Source organism: Oxyura jamaicensis, chromosome 1 (assembly GCF_011077185.1).
Source record: "Oxyura jamaicensis isolate SHBP4307 breed ruddy duck chromosome 1, BPBGC_Ojam_1.0, whole genome shotgun sequence".
Lineage (NCBI taxonomy): Eukaryota > Metazoa > Chordata > Aves > Anseriformes > Anatidae > Oxyura > Oxyura jamaicensis.
In genome coordinates this window covers 67860272-67874008 of record NC_048893.1, presented here as the reverse complement: position 1 = coordinate 67874008, position 13737 = coordinate 67860272, and the positions used below count along the sequence as shown (strand labels likewise).

At 38.6% G+C, this 13737-nt stretch overlaps 1 protein-coding gene across 7 annotated transcripts in view; it reads right to left on the bottom strand.

The window, feature by feature from the left end:
- The window catches only part of PDE3A (phosphodiesterase 3A), a 275364-nt gene that overhangs the window by 53077 nt on the left and 208550 nt on the right, over positions 1 to 13737 (bottom strand). For all 7 annotated transcript variants that reach the window (XM_035348050.1, XM_035348040.1, XM_035348031.1 and 4 more), the window contains one exon: positions 2645 to 2905. In XM_035348050.1, the coding sequence (XP_035203941.1) occupies positions 2645 to 2905 (261 nt within the window). The remainder of the gene's footprint in view (positions 1 to 2644; positions 2906 to 13737) is intronic.

Sequence of the window (13737 nt, the reverse complement as noted above, 5' to 3'; positions counted from 1 at the left end):
GTCAGCCCTCCGGCCCTTCTTGTAGATGGGCGTCACATTCGCTAGCCAAAACTGCTTGAGCTGGAGAATTGGACTAGATGATCTCCAGAGGTACTTCCAACCTCAACTGTTCTGTGATTTAAAATGTCATGAATGTTCAGACATCAAAGATGCAAGGCAAGAAAGGCTGTAAGAAAAATAAGGTAGGGAAGCTTCAACTTTTTTTTCCTGCTATATCTCCCCAATTTATAATAAAACTTTTGTGATCTGACATTTTGAAAAAACTTACAAAAAGCAACGCTTTACAGAAGATTTTTCTTGGCCACCTTACATTTTTCTTTTATCTGATTCTTCCTTTTCTCCAGTAATAGGACTTGTATCATTTTTCCAAAGCTTTCAAAGGCAGACAGATAATAAGGGATTAATGATAAAGAGTCTTTGTGGAGGATTCTACCATGATTTTGTAAGATGTTTTTCTTGTAATTATTATGTCATTTTTATAGTTAAGAACCAAAAGTAAATGTCTCTGCAATAGAGAGCTTTGACTCTGACAGAGGGTTAAGAGAGATAAGATGGAAGATACATGTCAGTCTGAAGCTCAAGCATACAGATAAATGTTAACATGCTAACTCCATAACCAAAAGACTCAGTGTCAGATGCTTAAGGTAAAGACCCTAAATCTATATTTAGACACATAAATAAAGGACTGCAAACATTAGTTTTATGAACCACAATGCATTCATGTCAGTGAATTCTTCAGTCAAATTACTCCTCTGTAGCATTAACTCATTTCTTCATCCTTCATTTCTCTTTTCACTGGGTGTTATGCAACCACAAACTGGTATGTGTTCACTGTGTTTGCTCGTGTGATGGTAGTGTTCTTCCATGTAATTTTTCTCCTTATGGCCTAGAGTATAGCCATTACATATGCGTACACTAAACTTAACTGGAACATGTGCTTCAAAACCTGTGAACATCCACTTATATGCAGTTGCTACGCAGGCAAGAAGGGTAATAATTGTCATCATTAATATAGATTTAAAAAAGAATCACAAGTGTTGCAATTCAGATGTCAGGAAATGCTAAAATGAATGCTGTCTGTGACATTTGAACTATTAAATGTTAACAGCATTTACTGTGCAATATATTTATATTTTATTGTACATGTGAAATCGCATGAAAAAAGTATTGTGGTTTGGTTTGTGCTGTGGTTTAACCCGGCTGGCAGCTAAACACCACACAGCCGTTCGCTCACCCTCCCCCCTCCCTCTCTGGGATGGGGGAGAGACACGGGAAAGTGAAGCCTGTGAGCTGAGATAGAGACAGTTTATTAAGATAGGAAATAATAATAATAATATTAGTGTGTACGTAACAAATGATGCACAATGCAATTGCTCACCACCCGTTGAACAATGCCCAGCCTCTCTCTCAGCATCTGGCCCCCTCACCCCAGCCAGCCACCACTATATATTGTTCAGCATGATGTCAGGTGGTATGGAATACCCCTTTGGTCAGTTTGGGTCAGCTGTCCTGGGTCTGTCCCCTCCCAGCTCTTGCTGCACCCCCAGCCTGCCTACTGGCAGGACAGAGCGAGAAGCTGAAAAGTCCTTGGCTTAGTGTAAGCACTGCTCTGCAACAATTAAAACATCGGCATGTTATCAGCACTCTTCTCATCCTAATCCAAAACATAGCACCCTACCAGCTACTAGGAGGAAAATTAACTCTGTCCTAACTGAAACCAGGACAGTTTGGAAAGTGAAATGTAGGCCTCGCAGGACAGCTAATTAACAATGAACATGCAGTGCAAACTTCTTCAAAGCTGATATATTATTTCTAGCTCCTAACTTCCTAAATGTGGATGGTTAACAATGATAATATCCCTGTTGAATTCCTGAGCATTCATAAAGCCATCTGTCAAGGCAGTAATATATATATATATTTCTAGTTCAGTGTTCTTTTTTGTCTCAAGATTATTTCTCATGAGCTCACAATATTTGTCATACTAAGTGTTGTGATCTTTTTTGTTTGTTTGGTATATAATTTTGAATTTGGTCCAAAGCCCATGGAGGTCATCATTAGCAACTTTTTTATTGACTTCTACAGGTTTTGCACCCATAGCTAAGGGAAGAAAGAAAAGACTGAAATTTTTACAAAAATGTAAAATTCTGACCTTCACAGTGGGCAAAAAGGTTCCTTACATTACTACTTAATACCCTGCTGTTCATTGAGTAGGATTGTCACCCCATATGCAGCGGCTCAAATATTCTGAGTGTGAGGGGAATTTCTGTGTAAGAATTAATGGGGCAGATTTGTGATTCAGATGCTGAAAGGCTTTTGCTTGTTTTGCTCCTGATCATTTTTCTCTCTCTTAAGCTCCAACCAACACCCACAAGGAAAACATGCACATCATCTGTGTGAATTATCTTTTGTCAAATATCATCTTCTAAAGATGCCTGAACCAAACTTTAGCTGGCCATGAGTTGAAAAATACACAGGGATTGTCTTGCTATGAAAACCATAGTCTGTTTAACCGTTCATATATTGGAGAGTATGACTAGTGCATAAAATGATAATCTAAAGCAAACACGCAAAAATTCCAGAGAGATCTCCCATTAATCTAGTGCTATCCCTTAAAGAAAGGTCAGAGTTACTGTCCAGTACTTACCTTGGGAATAGCTAGTTTTTCTCCTTTCTCTGGACATTCCTCTGAGTCAGAGCAAGTGTAGTTCTCACTGAAGGACACCAAAGGGTTCACCCTTGGTTTGTGGATGGCCTGGAAGGTTAACTGTGTATTAAGCAGGTTGCTCACTGTTCTTAGCGAAGTACACACATTGGGAGGCAATGAAGGGTCTGCTAGAAGGTCAGTAATGAGCCCATGTGCTTCTCCCATGACAGCGATATCCACTGTGATACTGGTACCAGAAGACTGAAGAAAACAAAAGTAGTACAGGTAAGGCAATAGAAATGAGCAACCTCCTGATCAGTAACAGAGGTAATGGTGAACTTTGTTAGCAACTTTTGTTAAAGCCATTACAAACAGAATGGAAAATTAATAGCATGAAACAATTGTTTAAATAAATCATTCTGAATAGATTGAGCATCAGGCCTAACGCTCAGTCTGCTATGAGTTTAGAACTTCATCATATCTGATTTCCCAGCTTTCAGCATCTGCAGCTTACTTAATCCATCTGAATGAATTGTTCAGGCTCCCTACAGAGACATAGTCAATGGCCAGGGGCTATTTGCACAAATAATTTCGTAGCTTAGGATGGGAGTAGTCCCACCTGAAAGATGCTTTTCTACTGTCCACAGAGGCATATAGGACAAGTAATTTATGTTCAGTGATTATGCTTAGATGAATTAAATGAATCACAAGCATATTCTGAGATTTTAAAAATATTTCCATGATGTTAAAATATAGCATTCTGGTGCAGTGGTCACAACTTCCTTCTCCAACCAAGTGTGTGTTGGGCAGCTATACTAAAACCAAAACAGAGCGAGAAGTGGATTTTCCAGTCCTTTTTTTTATTCAGACAGAAGTAATGAGAATAATTACTCTACAGGCTTGTATGACCAGTTCAGGTGGTCCTTAGTCTCCCTTGGGTTTGAAATACATACCTACTTCACATATATCATTTAAAAACAATTATTAACCAAAGTGATGTGTAAGCAGAAATAATACCAAGAAGCAGTTTGCACCACTGACATATCTTGCATAGTACATGTACATAATTGTTCTGCACACTGCAAACCAACTGTGGTCCATGCAAACTGCCTTCGTACATGTAGTCAGGCCACAAATCACGCACACAGGGAATCTAACACAGCTGGAGCACTGGGCTTCCAGCACATGCACAAGAGGCTTTATTCATAACTGCATCTTTGAACTTCTCCAAATTTCCCAACATTCAGCAGCTCTAATTGCCACCCTTCCTGAAACCCAGTAGGGCAATATATTACCAATGAAAGAAACAATCCATTGCCAAAAGCACAATAGGTGTCAAATCTGTGAATTGACAACTATATGATACAATTGCAGAAGACTGAGGAACTTTAAAATATGCTACAGAAACAGAATAAATAAAAAGGCATCAGGCACATTGTTTGTTGGTTCTGAACTGTGAATACAGCAGTGACTTTTCAGCCTCACTATATGGTGCACTATAAATCACCATGAATTCTATGTGGAGTCACTGATTCAAAACACTCCAAGACTGAACATTTTTCCTTTGCTGTGCTTCTGAAACATAAACCCAGTCCTACTGTTTGGGGCTTTTCAGTAGGCGTACATGCAGTTTGTTTGAGATTCCATTCCAGACAATTTTGTACTCATTTGTTTTTGTGTATATCTTAGTAAAATCTATGATACGCAGTTTTCCAAATGGGACAGTTACGCCTGTGAAAAGAGCATATGGGCTTCTTGGAGTGGCAGGTACATAGCATGGAGAATTGGGCAGACTGCTTAGCAGGAGAGTGATCAGAGCCCTGGCCAGGAGTGACTCACCAGTGACATCATTTATGGACCTCACAGTACATCAAAGAACAACAAAACAGAGCTTTACATAGCTTCACTCTCATGAAATGCTTTACAAGCAATAGCAGAGCAAGTCTAAGGAAATCGATATATTGGCTAGGTGTAGCTAAACCTCTCCACTCTACCTTCCCAATCGCATAGTGTGGTTATCATGTCCTTGGCAATAGTTCTTTCACTCCACTGATCCAGTCCTTATGTCCTACTTCTTGTTCACACAAAGGCAGTATCAGAAAATGGGACTCCACATTCTCCATCCTGTCATGCAACCAGAAAAATCAGCTTCTTCCCCACATATCTGGTTGATTTTAATTCGCTATCATGACAAAGAAAATAAACTACTTGATATACTGAAGTGCTTCTTCATCCTACTGAAAAAAAAAAAAAAAAAAAAAAAAGGCTGAAGTTAATTTAATGGCTCTCTTCATTGCTTAATCTCTCAGGAGTCCATGCTGAAGATTCTGGCAGATGCTAAAGAAAAATCTTAAATTAAAAGGCAAGGCTTGGAATAGGAGGAATTAATTATCTATCTTAGTCTCCACCATGTAAAACAGACTAAAGGGGAGAAAGAGAGAATACATCATTCAAAGTGCGATAGAAGCCTCATACTTTCAGCAAAACTGCATAATCTACAGTTCGAAATTCTATTAAGCCTGGAGCCTGGAGTTGTTGATTGCCGATCAGAGACAGAGATTAATACTTCAGTGAAGTAAACATGTCTGACTCAGCGGGCCATATGCAGAGGCACAGATTTTGTGCCGAAGTAGTAATGTCTTGCAAAGCAGCCAACATTGTTCTCGCTGATAAGCACCAAGTGGGGCAAAGGAGAGCCTTGCTCTTCTTAGTGGTGTATTTCTCCCACACAGCCTCTGACACATGGGGAGGCCTTGAATCAGTGACCCGTCAGGCTTGCCCAGCTCCAACATCAGGCTCTGCTGAGTTACGTGAGGAGCTGGTGCAGGGGCCACAGGACCCCTGAACAGGGACACCACATGCTGGGTCTCATCCTGCCCCTGGGCTGTGTCAGCACCTCACTGCCAAGGACAGCCAGCACTCAGATCAGGTTAGGCACCTTAGAAACAGCAACACTGCTGTTGCCCATGTCTCTGCCAGGGGAAATAAGTTAAATATCGTATTATATACAATTATTATAATATAAATAACATATATTGTAGTACAGTCTTGTTTGAACTACTTGTAATACTACCACACGCAATGCTTACAGCATACTTAAAAGGAGAAAAGATCATGCTTAAATTCAGTTTGAAGAAAAAAGCAGTCAGGTCTTCTCTCTTTCACCAGTTTAAGTACATTAACACATTAACAACACATGATAATTTATAGTTTATATGTTAAAATTTAATTGCATTGAACATCTATATAGGAAAATATTTGTTGTTGTTGTTTGTTTGTTTTCCCGGCAGTTTGAATATTTCATCCATTTCAAAATGAATTTTGAATACTATCAGACTACTCTGACTAGATAAAATTACAGATACTTAAATGACTATTTCCTTAAAGCTATTACAAATTGAATGCACGAAACATTTTTAAAAACTGTATTTTTTATTCCCTAATATAAAACAGTAAATTGCTGACAATTTTAGATTGACATCATAGTATATATGCATATGCACCCATGTACAGATATATGTACAGTCTTTTTTAAGGGTAAAAGCACATACAAAATCCATGCTCAGATTTGGTATGTGGTTTTCTATTAATGTGCATAGCCTCTGCATGAACTGATCTGGATTCTTTCCAAACCACTTTACTCATCCAAACACAAAGGCTGGAGACTTGGGAATACAGGCATGAATAATGTTTGCAATCAACAAAAACAAACAACCCTCTAACTTGATTAAAAAAAGAACAAACCAAACCAACCAACCAAAAGCAAACAGCCATGCTAAGGTGAATTTTAATTTCACACTGGTGAGTATTCATTTATCAATCTATGCTAATAATTGTGAATTCAGTTTCCTCACAAGAATTTTGGAGAAGGCTGGCTTACTACTCACTTTGTGACTTCATTCTCACTCTGATTTAAGAGATGTCATGTGGTGACTAAAATCAAAGAGTTCTAGAGTATGAGAACAAGAAATTGAACAGACAAGAAAAAAAAGTAAGACCACATCAACTAAACATGCTCTTTGACAACTAAGTTAACGAGTAAAATAAGTTCCTTACAATGCTGTAAAACTGATGGTATTGTTTTTATTTTTAATTATTATCTTATTTTATTTTTATTTTTCTTCTTTCTATTTTTAAACTGGTATTCAGGTGGGTATATGAGGCTGTGGTACCACCTGGGAATCCCAGTGGATTCCCACTTCTTATCTGTATTCAGGCTTCATTTTAGTTAAAGAAATGAAAGACAGGGGGTCTCTCCTAAAAAAAAAAAAAAAGAAAAAAAAAAGAAAAAAAAAAGATGGTAGAGAGCAGGGACAGACCCACACGCTTCCTAGCACCAGCTGCAATCATCCATGTTTGCATGGGTGCGGGCTTACTGGGAACTTGTAAGAAAACTTTCACATACCATGAAGTGCCCGTACTGCCGCCAACTTACAATACCGAATCACAGGCAGCATGTCCTACTGTCACACTGACAATTTTTGTCAGAGCAGGGAACTTTTATCTTCTAGGAACGCTCTTAAATGTAATATGAAAACAATGTTCTGGTAGATTTTAATGATCACTTGGCATTTTTTGACTTGAATAATTCATTTTGGATTCCATAACATGGTTGGAACAAAAACTTTCAAAATTTGCATAACCTTCTGTATGCTTTTATATTACATTTTGCAAAATCCCATTTGTTTTCTTCTACTAAATTACATGATGCAAAAAAATCTGAGAATAGCTTTTACTCACTAGGGGAAAAAGCAGATAAAATTGTGAAAAAAAAAAAAAAAAGGAACTAAAAATAACAGAATCCTTTATTCATAAGGCCTGATAATATAAATTTGGTTTTTAAATTGATCAGTTGACCCACCTGTGAAGCAAATTTGATGTTCTTATATGTAATGGATGCTCTACTGAAAATAAAATTCTGTCCCCCACCTTTCCTCAATTAGTGTTCTGCATATGATTTACATGAAACTGGACTGATCTAGCTTAACTAAAAAAAATACTGCTCTCTCTCTACCCCACAATAAAGGATGTCTAACATGACTACACTACACAAAACAGTCAAAATTTATGCATAATAATAACATAATAATATGAGAAAGGAAAAAATAAAACAGTTATCATATACAAACCACATATCATTTCACATAACTTCACATTAAAAAAATAAAATATTCATTTGCTGTGGCTTGTAGAGGAAAAAGCATTAAAGGCAGAGATGCTGGCCTTTCACCACATTACACTCGAGAACACTCTGTAAGTGAAAGAATGGGGGAGGCGGGAGGAGAAAAAAGGAAAAGAGCAGCATCCAGCATATCTTCAATCTTCACACAATTATGAGCAACAATAAATCACAATTTGATATAGTTTCCAAGTCACATCATGAGCACTCAGGCCAAGCTGTCTGGAAACAAAATTAAAAGCAAATATAATTCTCCGTTATTTTAATGTCCACCGAGTGATTTGAAGGGTAAACATGAATTGGCTTCTATGGAAATAATGAGTCATTTTAAAGGCGCCACAAACTTAACTACTCCACCTTTCACTGGATGACTAAGGAGAAAAGAAAAGCATGCATACAATGAAATTCCGCTTTTCTTGATTTAAAGTTGCAGAACTTCTGTCTTACTCAGACTTCTTATTTTTATTTTCCTCTTATTTTGTCCTAACATGAGATTTGTGTTTTTCTCTTTGCCTGTGAACAATTAGGAGATTTCTGAGGATCTTTTCTTGTGAAGCATAACATTTCCACTTCTGTCTGGTGGTGAACGTGCCACAAGCTCTGTCAACCAGTCATATTCTTTGGTAGGACAGAATATAGAACCTTCCTTTTGTCCCAGCACACTGATCAGAGAAAACCTTCCTTAATCACCAGTTGTGTGCTGATGTTGCTGTTGATGCTTTAAAGCACCCAGAAGCATGTAACCATAAAACAATCTTGTGTGAGCCATAGGGATTACAGTTCTGACCCTGCGTACACAGAATTTGGGCTGGCATCACCATAACAACTGAGCCTTTCCAGTTCAGTTAAACTGAACTCTGGTCTGCTCAGGAGTAAATTCTGAGACCAATACATGTGGTGCACCTGCAGCCAGAGCACTCACCTGTCCCATGCCGTAGGGGCTCTTAGGACCAAAGTGCAGCCAGCAGAATTTTTCAGTAGTAGTTCTGCAGACAGAAGATCCAATAAAATGGGGGTCACTGTAGAGCTATATTCTGTGCCCCCTCAGCACTTGCTGCAGTGCAATAACCCTGTTTCTTAACAACAGCCCTGTAGGTGCATGGTCAGCAGGAGGCAGACGTGCTGGTAGCTATGGGCACAATGAGGAGCAGGTTTATACTTCTCTCCCCATAATCCCCCTCTGTGTCAAGCTTCCAGTCATCTACTACCAAAAAAGGCCACTAATTTGGATCTTCTTCTGATATCCCATCACATGTTGTAACAAGGTTTCTAGGAAGATAATAATCTTTGGTGCTTCTTCCATCTGTCAGATTTGCTTTAAACCATCAGACGGCACTATCACATAAGCCTACTTTGTTCAGAAAACCAGTATGAAAACAACATCATTTTAAAATGTCTCTAACATTTAATCTTTTCGGCACAGTCGTGACTTTGCAAATCACGAATATGGAGTCTTTCAGAAAGAGGCAGTGTTTGAGGAAGAATCACTTTGCTTCTCTTATAAGATCTGTGGAATGCATCTCAATGTTTACAGCAAACTATATCGGGGCCTGCAGGCACCATCTCGATGTCCTGCACCCCTGTTTTAGGGGGCAACATTCACAGAGCTCATGGTTAAAGCTGACTTAACTTCTTCCATTACAGAACCTTTCAGTTTGTGATAATTTGTCAGCCAAAGAGTTCAGACTCAACTGGCCCATGCCAGGTATTTGCCTGGGGTGAATTATTTCAACATTTGAGAAAAGTTGTTCAGATATTTACAAGAACACTGTTGGAGTTTTTTATTCATACTAAGAAATCGTAGTAAACTGATACCATTTAATCCGCAGCAGGCACCAAGTGTACGTTAAGGCCTTTTGCCCTCCCTGGGAAAACAAACAAACAAACAAACAACAACAACAACAACAAAAAACAACTCCACAGTGTTGTTATAATTGTTATCACACTGCAGTGATTGCTTCTCTTTCTCTTTCCAGTGCCTAGGCTTGGGTGAGCATCTCCGTTGATGGGCCACAGCTGCTCAGAGGGAAGTCTGTATCAGAGCTTTAGCAGCAACATCTGCTTTAAAGCAACAATATGCAGGATAGTCTTTTGCATATCATAGGTAGTAGGCAACCTGACATTATGCATACTCAGGTATTAAAAAAAGAAAAAGAAAAAAAATAAAAAAGAAAAAAGAAAATACATATCTTAGAATACATTTTAGTCCTAAGCAGTTTTGGTGCCATCTGTAATTTTCAAGGGAAAATTTGCTCTCAGGTCACCTAAACAAGCTTTATTGGATTTTTTAAATGCAACAAAAGAAAAAATCTTTTTGCAGTTGATGGCAAACAAATAAAGACAAAGAAAGATGCACATGCACAAATCATCTCAAGGAGTGGGGTCATTCGTTTTGGTAAGATTTGAGACCCAAAACTAGGAAGCCTGCACCTGAGTGAATTCATGTACTGGACATAACCCAAAGCAATGGAAGAATTCCCTACAGTCTATATCTGACAGAAGGCACCTCAAATTTACCAACTCCACTAGCACCAGTGTAAAGTAGTACCTACTTTTCCATGTTTCCTTCTGCCCCAGTGGGACATAAGTATCTCACCCCCGAAACCACAGGGGCAGGGGGCTGTCACCCAGAGCTCATGGTGTTGGTAGCACCACTGCACTGCAGGACACACAGAATGGTGCGGGGTGAGCTGGAACCAGATGCACTTGGGCTTGGCCTCGAGGTCCAGGGGAAGTTGCGGTTCAAAAAAAAGACTCGTGGAGGAGTTTTGGTGACTGCCTGCCTAAGGCATTCTGCAAGAAGGATACAGGGAGAGCAGCTGCTGGATGGAGGCAAGAGCACAGGGTGAACTTCCCAGTGAAGAGCCACAGTTTGCAGCTTGGAAACCTTGTGGAAACATATGCTTATAATTGATGTTCTCAGCAGAGCCACAGGGACTCAGTCACCTAGTTCCCAGGGACTTTCCTTGTGATTTGACTGCCTAAAAACCTTAAACTATCATAACTATCCCAGTCTGAATAACTATTTGACGATGTAGACCAGATCACAGTTTCAGCCATAAACAGCTGGGGCTTATTATTTAAGAAGTAGACACAACTTCAGCTAAACTCAGAACTTTAAAAATTATTACTTTTCTTTAAAACACGGCAGATGGAAAAAATTAAATTCTAAATGGGGCTCAAATCTGCTTTGAATAACACAAACTGAGGAATACAATTCTGTACTACAGAGACTGTCCTCAATTGTCTTACATTATTGTTCTTCAATTTGTACATCAGATGGTCACAAATTGGTAGCTTGAAGCTGATAGTTTGCGTTCATGTCAATGAAAGAGTGTCAACTGTCTTCAGTCTCAACTTGAGATGCAGTAATACCAGCTGGGGCCCAGCAGCAGCAGGACACAGGGTACACATGTTGTGGAGGATATGCCATCTATTAATACCTGGTGATCTTACCCATGTGAGTTTACAGTTCCAATAACCCAACTGCCTGCTTAGCACAGGAAGCTATTTTGATTCTGCAGTGAACTGAAACACAGCAGCCAAATGCACAGCAGGAGTTAAAAAAAAGATCCATTTGAAAGCAATAATCACCATTCTGCCTCCTGTGTACTAACTAATCCTCCCACATTTTCAACTTGACAGTCTCAGTTACACTAGAATAAAGCCAAAGGAACTGTATACTCCCGTATTTTATCCCTTTCAAAATATCTCGGCCTCTTTCTGGATGCAGCTTGGGAACTCACATCACAATTATCAGGAAGTTGCAGAAATACATATGAAAACTACCTCATCTAAAAGTTAATGTCCACCTCAGTCCTTCACCATGAACTGTTTAACGGCATTAAGCAGATCAGTATTATTAAATACGACTAAAGACATAATACAAACATATTAAGATACAATATTTTATTTTATTTTATTGGGGAGGGGAGGCTGTCAGAGAATTTCTATGGAGAGCAAATGTGTTCTTAAATACTAGAAGCAAGCTGGCATAAATTGCGGAAGACATCAAGCAACTGGGGGAAAAAAATGAACTCTGAGGTTTAAAGAAAAATTAGTCTTGCAAACCAGAATAAGACAAAAATTAGAATCTAGGAAATCTTCATTACTGAAGTTGCAGATAAAGTGTCTTTAAAGTTCAGTTTGATCTTACTGAAGTTATGACAGGGATTTGGAAATTAGCCAGTTGTGTATCTTGTGCCATATTTTGCATGTGCCATAGGAAAAAGAGCAGGAAGATCTCATGAAACTCTCCAGGCAGACAGAACACTAACGGTATTTAGTGGCTGAGTTTTTAGAGTGTGCTTTCACTTAAACCAAAGGCAGGCATAGATACTCTGAGCTTTTTGAAAAGGATAAAATCTGAGGTTATGAAAATGAAGTGATTGCCTCATTGCAATCAAATTGGTAACACTATTTCCTTCTTCTTCAGTCCTCGTGGTTTGCATTATTTTATCTCTCCTGATTTAGAGTGCTCACTCCAATACCAGTTAATAACCATCTAGCCTCCTCCTCATGACTTTGTCACTAATGAACTCCTCTGTGAAAAGAATTAAACATTTTTCGTTAAGACTCGGCTTTGGATTCTTACATTATGACTAATTCAAGAAAAACAACTTTAGCCTAAGGGACTTACAGCCCCCAAATCCTTCATCATCAGCATTGAAGAGCTGTGATTTCTCTCAAGAACAAGCTACTTCAACATCTAAAGCCAGGATGTGCAAATGGCACACTAAGCATGCGCTCACTATATGTGAAAATCACCTACCTCTCCTAGATTACATATAGGAAGATACTTCAATGAAGATCAGAGAAGAGAGAAACAGTAATTCATCTACAAGAAAAACAAAATACTACATGTCTTCTATGATGTTAAAATGACTTTCTTTGCTTAGCACAAATACAAGCTGACAGACCAGCAAGCCCTGAGGACTGTTTCCAACCTACTTCATTCTTGACGGGCAAGGATTTACTTAAAGACACGCTAGGTTATTTTATACTGTAGGCTTATTTTGCCTTTGTTGTCATAAATGAGAAAAAACATTTCCATGCTGAGGTATAAGGTGTACAGCTGATCACAGCAAGAGGTCAGTGGCTGCATAAGATGGCCATTTTCAGTCCAGAGTTACTGTGCTGGCCTACAATCTATAAACCAGATGCTAAAAGGCTCTGTGACTTACTAAGCAACCTCATCAATCTTTAATTTCTTTTCTGAATCTGGTGACTGATTAGTACTGGGTATCTGCACAGTTTTAGTCTAAGTAAAGACCTCCTTTCAGCTGGTGGCTTTTAGGTTGTGAACAGCTCTTGACTTGCAGTAAAAAAAAAAAAAAAAAAAAAGGAAGAAAGAAAATGCAGATAATAACCCTACTTATGATTTGTTGATTGCTTCTCAATTCTAATTAGAGATTCATCCGTCTGAGCTTCTGTTTCATGAACATCTCACCATACTGAACTCTGAGCACCTGGCTCAGGATCTGGACTTTTTGATGAGGGTCAAAACACTTCTATGCTTGGAAAGCTTGGATTCAAATTCATGTCTAAATTTAGCAGCATTGGCATCTCATTTACAAAAGACAACCAAAGTCATAGAGACCAAAAAGCAGATCATGAAGCATTGGTGTTTACAATGGCAATCCATCTAGACAATGATCTCTATTTCTACACTGATTTATGCTTTCTGTTTGGATGTAGGTGTTAAGAAAAAAAAAAAAATCAATTGTGGGTTACACATGTGACCCATATGTTATTTAAAATGCTAAATTTTAAAATGTTAAATGGACACATATTACTTAAGATGTTAAATCCCTTTGCAAAGTGTAATTTCAGTGATTCATCTGAATATACTCCAGTAAGAAATGAATTATCACAGAATCACAGAATTTCTAGGTTGGAAGAGACCTCAAGATCA